General features: G+C 58.2%; 1 protein-coding gene across 2 annotated transcripts in view; it reads left to right on the top strand.

Moving 5' to 3' along the window:
• The window catches only part of ZSCAN26 (zinc finger and SCAN domain containing 26), a 9,339-nt gene extending 1,256 nt beyond the window's left edge, over positions 1-8,083 (top strand). The window contains exons 2-5 of one of the 2 annotated variants that reach the window (XM_006162684.2): positions 1,061-1,226; positions 1,334-1,819; positions 2,059-2,176; positions 6,805-8,083. In XM_006162684.2, the coding sequence (XP_006162746.1) occupies positions 1,391-1,819; positions 2,059-2,176; positions 6,805-7,688 (1,431 nt within the window). In that variant the 5' untranslated portion in view covers positions 1,061-1,226; positions 1,334-1,390 and the 3' untranslated portion in view covers positions 7,689-8,083. The remainder of the gene's footprint in view (positions 1-1,060; positions 1,227-1,333; positions 1,820-2,058; positions 2,177-6,804) is intronic. The other variant, XM_006162686.2, reaches the window with a different exon arrangement.
• The last annotated feature ends 1,189 nt before the right edge of the window (positions 8,084-9,272 follow it).

Here is a 9,272-nt window from a genome sequence, read left to right on the forward strand (position 1 = left end):
CCACACGCTTTCCCCCACAAATACTTGAAAGTAAGTTTTAGTGTGCATCTTCCGAGGATAAGAGTATTCATTTTAGAGAAAGTTCTGTACCAGAACTTTCAGGAGCTCAGAAGTTGGTAACTGGACTGGCTCTGCGGTCTGGGGCTAAGGCAGCCAGTCTCGCATGGCCAACCTTGCACTGCAGGTCCTGGACCCAGCAGTTTGAGAAACACACCAGCCCCATGTTCTGTGTGCTCAAACTCCCCAAAGAAGGAAGGTCGAAGAGACTGCAGCCTGACCTCAGCCCACGGGACCTTCCTCTCCCTTTCTCTATCTCTAGCCAAATAAAAAAGCCTTTTGTTTGTTTGTTTGATTGATTTTTTGAGAGGTTTTTGCTATAGGGTGCTTGCACTCAACAGAAAGACAGAGACAAAAAGCAAGAAATCACTCCCAAGGGAAGATGGCCGTGTGCCACAATCCCTTTTCCTCCATTCTCTCGGGATCGTGGGCACGCACATACACGTGCCCGGCATGAGTTTAAGTCACCAGGTCCGGGACTCAAGCTGTGGTTGACTACATGGGGGGCCAGCGACATAGCCATTACGCCAACTGCTGGTCCCCAAAAGTAGCCTTTTCCCATAAAGGGCCAGGTGTATCCAGCTCTAAGAGCAGTCAGTCCTGTGGCCTGCTCAGCTCTGCCTTCCCAGCACAGACAGGTGTGCGGACCGTCCAGGCCCTGGGCGCAGGGGAGTGGCGCCAGGTCAGGTCTGCAGAGCGGTGGCTCACCCTCCCTGTCCCGATAGCGCATTCGTGTGCTGGCTTCTGAATTCTTCTAAAGCCGTTTCCAGTGTCCCTTCCCTAAGAGCTGGATGTCACACATCACATCTGGTTCTGTCTGCCCAGTCCAGAGCAGTCACCTCCCCACCTGTCTGTTCTCGTGAAGCTTGGGGCGAGCTCATGCCGTGGCTTACCGGTTATCTGAGTGTCTGCGGCACTGTGGACGGGTGCTGCCGGATGTGGGGGGCGTGTGCTGTCCCTGGTCCTGCCGGTGACAACCTGCGTCTCCCATGTGCCATGGCAGTTCACATCAGCCTGCCCGGGGCCCTGAGATCGGCCACGCCCTGTGTCCCCAGCTGTTTCACCCAGTGCCCTGAGCTGCCAGGTACAGCCTTGACTGAGCCGGTTACCCTGGGGTGCAGATCCCCCAACACCCATCACTCCGACTGCGACTGGGGCTCTTCTGTCTTGTAGGTGAACTCAGGAATGGTGGGGTGGACGGTCAGCAGGAGGCAGAGGAGCTCCGGAGGGCTGGCCCTGCGGTTCCGTGTCTGTGATTGCTGTTACTGTGTTTTAGGAACACGCCAAGGTTCCGTCAAAAGGAAGCTCTCACAAACAGCCAGGCCGAGCGGCCATGGCCACAGCACTGCCGGCTGCTCCCTCCCTGGTGCCCCTGAATCTGTGGAAGGAGGCCCCCCGCCCCATCTGGGAGCTGGAGCGCCCACTGCCTGGAGGTGGCGGGGGCCTCGGGCTTGAGCCGCTGCGCAAACAGTTCCGGCAGCTGCGGTACGAGGAGACCCCGGGGCCCCGCGAGGCGCTGGCCCCGCCCCGCCCGCTCTGCACACGGGGGCGGGGGGAGCTCTGCAGACGATGGCTGCGGCCCGAGGCCCACAGCAAGGAGCAGATCCTGGAGCTGCTGGTGCTGGAGCAGTTCCTGAGCATCCTGCCCGGGGAGCTACGCGCCTGGGTGCGCGAGCGGCGCCCCGAGAGCGGGGAGGACCTGGTCCTGGCCCTGGAGGGTCTGCAGCGGGCATCTGCAGAGATGCACCTGCGAGTGGGAAAGGTCAGTTCTGCTTTGGCAGAAACCGGACCCAGGTGGGGGGACATGCAGGCTCGGTTTCGCTCCCTTCCAGTCCGAGATAGATTCTGTGGGTCGTCTGCACTGGAGCTTACTGTCCCTGCCGGGAGGAGTCTGTGTTCAGGGCCCGTCCCCTTTCTCTGCCCCCCTGCACTGTCTCCTCTTTCTGACATGGGGTGTTTCTCAGCATGGCAGTTCCCTGAGCCCACGTGTACTTCCTCCAGGGCCCAGGCCTAGCTGTGGAACAGACATCGTGCGTGGAGGCCACTGCCAGGCCCGGAGCAGTGTGGGAGCCGCCGGTGCAGCCTGAGTGCAGAGGGCCCAGGCCTGGGGAAGAGAAGGGTGAGAGCTGCCGGGCTGCTGCCTGTGGGTGGGCCCGGTTGCCTCCAGGCCCACTCGGGCCCGTGGGTGTTCTGAGGGAGGTTTACTGAGGGGTGACTGACAAACAGTCACACTCACTCTGAGTGTCCATGCCAAGTCTGCACAAGCGTGAGTACGTGCAGTCTTAAGTCGGCACCATGGTCATGGTGCAGAAGGTCACCCCAAACGCTGCTGTTGAACAGAACACCCAGGAGAAGGACAAGGGACCCCGACCTCGTCTGGCCTCCCTGGGAGTGGTGAGGGAAGAGCAGGGCTGGCTTCTCATGGAGGGCAGGCTGCGTGGTCACCCCGCTTTGTTTGTTTGTTTTATGTTGTCCTGAATTCCCTCTTTTCCCCCTAATTTCTCTTTTATTTGTGTGTGTGTTTTTTAGGAATTAAAAAAAAAATTCATCCATTTATTTTCATTTGACCAGAGAAAGAAACACACAGAGAGAGGGATAGTGAAAAAGCAAGCCACCAGGTCGACTCAAACCATGGTCAGCCACGTGGGAGTGTCCAGCACCCTAAACACCACGCCACCTGTTGGTCCCTTCTTTGTGTTTCTAATTTCTAGAGGGAGGGTGTGCACACTTAGCAGAGAGCAAAAGTACCCCCCAGGGGAGTCTGGTCACACTGCAGCCCCTTTCTCTCCACTGTTCCACTCATTGGGATTTGGGGCACACACATACATGAGCCCAGCTCATTTTCCAAGCCGTTAGGGCTTGAACTGTGGTCGACCATGGGGCATCTGGCTCCTGAACCACTAGACCACAGAGGACAGCCCCATTTTTTAAAAAAATTGTATTCGTGATATCGTGTGTTCACATGTGAGAGACCCCACCGGGGCTGTCCCACTGCGGTCCCCTCCTCCGGGCCCAGGCTGTCAGATCTGGGTGCTCGTGTGCCAGGTGTGTTTCAGGCTGACCTGGCCAGAGCTCGAAGCACACGCACTGGGGGACCTGGCTCCTCTTGGGTCTCGGCAGACCTAGCCCCCCAGTCTCCTCCTTGCAGTCTTCCCTTGTTTTTGCTGGGTCGTCGGGAAAGTCATGACACATTTTTGCATAGAAAAACAGAAAACTGGGACCAGCAGTTAGCGTAATGGCTATGTTGCTGGACTCCCACGTAGTCGACCGCGGTTCGCGTCCTGGACCCGGTGGCTTAAAACTCATGCCGGGCGCGTGTGCGTGCGTGCCCAAGATCCTGAGAGGAGAATGGAGGAGAATGGCCATCCCCCCTGGGGAGTGATTTCTTGCTTTCTGTCTCTCTGTCTCTGTCTGGCGAGCACACGTGCCCTAGAGCAAAAACCTCAAAAAAAAAAAAGAAAAAAGAGGAAAAAAAAAAAACAAAAAACTCCAGAAAACTATGCCATGACTTTCCCGACGACCCCACAGTCTCAGGCAGTCTCTGTGCCCCTCTGTTCTTTCCTTCGGTGTCCCAGAAGCTGTTACCTCCTGCTCAGTCCCGTCACGTAGACAAGTTCATTAACGCCCATCTCCTCTCAGAGCCCTGCGCTGAGCTGGGTCTGTTCTACTCTGTCGTAATACGTAAAAGGTAAACCCCCATCAGAGACTCCTCGGCTGTTGACAGGGGCTTGTTCCAGCCCATCTGTCCTCAGCCTCACGGTCAGCAGCAGGGCATCTGGCCCAGTGTCCTCGAGACCCGGGGTCCCTCAGTCCCAGACCAGCTGGCAGCTGCTCACACTTCATGTCCCACCAGGCCACACTCGTCTGACCTCCCTGGACTCTTGCCTTCTCTCTCCTACGTCTCCACGGCCTGCTCCCCCTGTCTGGAGCAGTTTTTGCTCACTCTCCCCAGTAGATTCCCCTCACCCTTCAGCCCTGTCTAGACACTGTCTCCCTGGTGCCCTGGCAGTCCGCAGGCTCTCCTGGGCCAGGAGAGTGCTACATTCTGGTCGTGGAGCCGAGCCACGGACCTCTGGCTCCTTGTTACTCCTGCCAGCCAGGAGAGCAGGGGCTGTCCTGAGTCCACCCTGTGCTCAGCCTCCAGCGGGCCCGGGTGAGTCAGTCTGTGGGGCTGCCCTGGGTCTGCTCCTGAGGTGGTTCTGAGGCACCGGGACACCAAAGGGAAGGGGCCTGCCTGCCAGCCTGAGGGTAACTCACCCATAAAAGACGCCAGCAGCAGGCAGAATCTGGAAAATGCCCCTTGCCCTCTGGATCTGTTGAAGATGTTACATTCAGGGCCCGCAGGTGGCGTGATGGTTAAGGCACTGGACTCCACATGGCCAACTACAGTTCGAGTCCTGGACCTGGCGGCTTCTCTCTTTCCTTTTCTCTCTTTCTGGTCAAATTTAAAAATAATAATAATAAATAAAATCAAGTAATTCTTAAAGAAAGAAAATGTTACATTCAGAGTCGAAGTTGTTCGGGGCTTCAGGCCCTCTGTCTTGGTCGTCGTTACTGGAAAAGACTCTACGCTGCGCCGGACTTGGCGACCTCGCCCTGTTGCTAGAGCCCTCTGCATCGTGCGTGGCTCGCCCTCAGCCTCTGTCCCCACGCGTGGCCGCACTGCTCAGCTCTCCTGGGACCCCCCCGCTTTCACTTCCAGTTCTATCCACCCTGCCCTTCCTCACGGCCTGCCCCTTTGTCCACACTCGTTCCTTGGCTTAGTGCTGCGGAGAGCCTCCTGCCAGCCCGACTTCACCCACGCTCCTGTTCCAACCTGCCTGGGCATGCTCCTGGCCGCAAGAGACTGCCCAGGGCCAGCCGGTGACGTGGAGGTTAAGGTGCCGTGTCCCACATGGCCGACTGCGTGGTTGAAAACACACTGGGCATATGTGCGTGCGTGCTTCAAGTCCCGAGAGGAGAGTGGAGAAGGGGTTGGGGCATGGCCATTCCCTGGGGGGGGGCTTTCTATCTTTCCCTCTCTCTTCCTCTCCAGCAAGTGCTTGCACCTTCTGACCCTTCTTTCTGTGGATCTGAGCTTAGGTTTTTCATCTCCGTTCACGTTCCCTGGGACCAGGCCCTGCACCGGAGAAGTCTGCTCAGCTTGTACACACAGCCCCGGCCCTGGGGGCAGAGTCAGGAAAGACGAGCGGGCCTCAGACCAAAGTTCTGTCAGCTACGCAGGACAGCAGCTGTTGCCGTAGGAGCTCGGGAAAGCACATGGCCTAACCCCCGTCCTTCTATGAATGAGAGAGTGTGTGAGGGCGAGCTCCCCCAGCAGGGTCTTGACACGTTGACCCAGCCCTGGATCGTGGGTGTGACCGTGCTTCGGGGAGGTCTCGATGCAAGCCTGGAACCCTCCCTGGGGGTCAGCCCACAGGGTGTCACGTCCCCTGGCGCGGCTCATGGCAGGTCTCGTGGGTGCCCTGTGGTCTCACAGGAACATGCCCCTGCCCACTCTTCAGGGGTCAGGGTCAAACAGCCTTGTGGCCTTGGCCACAGAGCAGCAGTGTCTTGCCAGCATCACCGTGGCTGAGGCATTTTCGTGGACTTGATGTTATCCTGAAGGTTTGAGGGCTCCAAATTTGGACTTACTGGTGAGGACTCTGAGCCCAGATTTCTCAAATCTTTCTACAATTCTGCAGCTGCTATGGCATGTCCATGTCCCCCATCTCCTTTGGGGTGCTCTCCCTTTCCCACTGGCCCCACAGTCCTCATCTGGCCTCACCTTTTTTTCATGTGATGATTATCTTCAAGAATACACAGCCACGCCCTTTAAGACAGAAGGTGGCTTGTTTGTGGCGTCTCTGGCGTGTCATGACAAGCCCTAACCCTTTTACAGTAAGCTGCCTCCCAGGCTGGCAGATGGTGCGGGGGTTAAGGCAGCTGGATCCCACATGCCACCACCTGGTTTTGAGTTCTGGGGCTTGAAAACCACAGCAAGCAGGGACCAGCAGTTGGCGTAAATGGCTATGTCGCTGGACTCCCACGTAGTCAACCACGGTTCGAGTCCCGGACCCGGTGGCTTAAACTCACACCAGGCGCGTGTGCGTGCGTGCGTGCCCAAGATCCCGAGAGGAGAACGGAGAAGGGATTGCGGTGTGGCCATCCCCCCGGGGGGTGATTTCTCGCTTTCTGTCTCTTGTCTGGCAAGTGCATGTGCCCTATAGCAAAAACCACTCCAAAAAAAAAGAAAAAAACACACCAGGCACATGTATTTGCCACGATCCCACAGAACAGTGGGAGCAAAGGGACTGCAGAATGGCCAAACCCCAGAAGGTGCTTTCCCTCCCTCCCCTGCCTGTATGTCCCTGGTGTACACGAGCCCGTCTCTCACTCACCCTCCCTCAGTCCCTGAAGCTGCTCTCCCCGCTCCCCTGCCCCCGGCGCGAACACACACCGTCTCTTCCCTCTCCCTTTCTCTCTCCCAGAAGGTGCTCCCCGCCCCTGCCTGTCCCTGGCACACACGAGCGACCCCCGTCTCTTCACCCCTCCCCTCCCTCTGTCCCGGGTGCACAGGAGCCCCGTGGGGAACGGGAAGTCGCGCCCAGCCCTCGCCCTCGCCCACGCACATCGCCATCGGGTCCCCGGGAATCGTTCCCTCTACCTCCGCACTTGCCTTGGCACACGAGGCGAGCCGTCAGCCCCTCCGCTCAGGACTTTTACCCTAAACACCGAAGCACAAGTGACGGACTGCGTTCATTTCAGGCGAGTCAAGGACCGAGAATGGGACGCTCCTAGTGACCGACCTGTGTGGGCGAGGAGGACGCCCTGGGAGAGGATCCAGCCCCGGGGAAGGTCTGCAGGACGACCCGCACCTGGAGAGGCAGCAGGCCCGGCCCGCAGAGGCACAGGCACAGGCCGAACGCGCGTCCTCCGGGTGCGGGGAGGGCTCCGTCCCGAGTGGACAGGAGCGCGCTCGGCCGTATAAAGCGCTCCGTGGACCTGAAGCGCCCCAAAGCCCCGGCGCTCCGGGGCGTCCCCCCAGGGGCAGGCCGCACCCGTGCCAGAAGTGTGGGAAAGCCTTCCAGAGGAGCTCCCACCTCGTCAGACATCAGAAGACCCACCTTGGCGAGAAGCCACATCGGTGCCAGGAGTGCGGCAAGGTGTTCAGCCAGAACGCGGGGCTGCTGGAGCACCTGCGCGTCCACACCGGGGAGAGGCCCTACCTGTGCGTCCTCTGCGGAAAGAGCTTCCGGCGCAGCTCCCACCTGAACCGACACCAGAGGACACACAGCCAGGAGGAGCCCTGCACCTGCCAGGACTGCGGGCAGACCTTCAGCCGGGCCCTGCTGCTCACCCACCGCCAGAGGGCCCACCCGCCCTCCCGGAGCCACCGGTGCAGCGAGTGCGGGAAAACCTTCGCCCTGACCTCGGACCTTGTCCGGCACCACAGGGTCCACACCGGGGAGAAGCCCTTCAGGTGCGACCTGTGCCAGAAAGCCTTCCGCCTGAACTCGCACCTCGCGCAGCACGTGCGCATTCACAAGGAAGAGAAGCCCTACGCATGCCCCCACTGCGGAGAGGCCTTCCGGCAGCGCTCGGGGCTCTTCCAGCATCAGAGGTACCACCACAACGACAAGGCGGCCTGACGGGCCCCTCCTTCAGACCCTCGGAGAGGGGACGTTCACTGAGAAGCAAACGCACTTTAGGAAAGCCACTCAGACCAGGGAGTGTGGGGGGTCACGTTGCGGACGGACTGCTCCATCTCTCCTTCATTACTCTCAAAGTCAGCTCGGGGCTACAGGAATTTCCCGAGATGGTCCTGTGGGATCGCTGTTTTCCATGACAGGACTTCTCGAGCCTTTCACATGAGAAGTGCATGATTAAGTGTCCTCCATGGAGGAAGCCTCACGACTGAGCGAGCTTTGAGGTCGCAGGGAGTCCAATGTCCACAGATTTTCAGGTTAAGCAGAACAAGAATAGGTTGGTATGGAGACTTGGTAAAAATCTGGAAACGTGGAATTAAAGTGTGATTTATTCTGGTACGAAGCACTTTAAATTTCTCATACATAGTTTCCCATACATGGATTTGCCTTCCAAAGCAGGGTCTGTGTCAGTGGAAACCTCAAGGTCTTATTCTTGTGATACTCAGTACCTGGATTACAGGACACATGGTAGGTTAGTTAGTATCTGGCTACTGCTAGCGGTAAAAAGTGGTTCTGATCAAAAACATTGTTGGTGCTCGCTGTAGTGGATGCACCTGCTACAAGGATTAAGCTTTTCTTTTTTCTTCTTTCCTCTTTGATGTGCCCCTCCTACAAGCTTTACTTCCTTCTCTTTCTGTTCAGCATGCAGCATGTGAGCACATGAGAGTGGGACAGAGAAGCACCTTCCACAGGGCTGGGTCCTGGCTCCAGACACCTGCCGTGCAGCCCACCAGAATCCTGGGCATATTGCACGTTTTCAAGCCTACTGGGGCAAGGGGACTTGAACCAGGGTCCACACGTGGCTTCCAACCCTGCTGTCCTATGGCTACTGACTGCCCCAGAAGCTAGGCAAGCTTTCTTGAACGGGTTCATCCCCAGCTCACCTACGTTTGCTCATGCTCTGCCTGAAGGCTTTGTCCATCGCACCGCCAGTTAGCACTGCTGTGGACCGAGACCACCGAGAAATTGGTTCCCGAGCCTTTATTCCTGGCCAGACTGCCATCCCGGCCAGGGTTTGCCGCCCCTGCCACTGGCAGGGGGGGGTTTTTTGGGCAACAACCCCAACCCCCCCCCCCCCGGCCGGGGTTTCCCCCCCCCTGCCACTGGCAGGTAGCGTTTTTTGGGACAACAGCCCCAACCCACAGCTTTGCAGAGCATTTAAGCCCAAAAACCACAAGGGGATTTCCAAACCTTGGGGAAGAATTTGCAAAAGGTGGGGCTGGGTTTTCTGAGGGAGGGAGAAGCGCTGTAAGAGTGAGTTTTCTGGAAAGGTTGTAACTCAGCACCTTACAGAAGCAGGGCAGCGAGTGTGAAATGTAACCACGTCCGCGTTTCCTCTACTCTTCCATGGGCTAGGTGAGCCAGGCCTGTGGGGTGCGTCCTAGTCTAACACCATCTTTCCTATTATCTGTCTTAGTCCATCACAGCGCTTGGGCCTCGCAGGACCCTCTTCCGCTCAGGACGCGCCGGGCTCGGAAAGCGGCTCGGCCCCTCCCAGCGCTGCCAGGCCTCCTGGGTGCTGGCCTC

The sequence above is a fragment of the Tupaia chinensis genome, unplaced genomic scaffold (assembly GCF_000334495.1).
Source record: "Tupaia chinensis unplaced genomic scaffold, TupChi_1.0 Scaffold140356_1, whole genome shotgun sequence".
In the NCBI taxonomy this organism is placed as follows: Eukaryota; Metazoa; Chordata; class Mammalia; order Scandentia; family Tupaiidae; genus Tupaia; species Tupaia belangeri.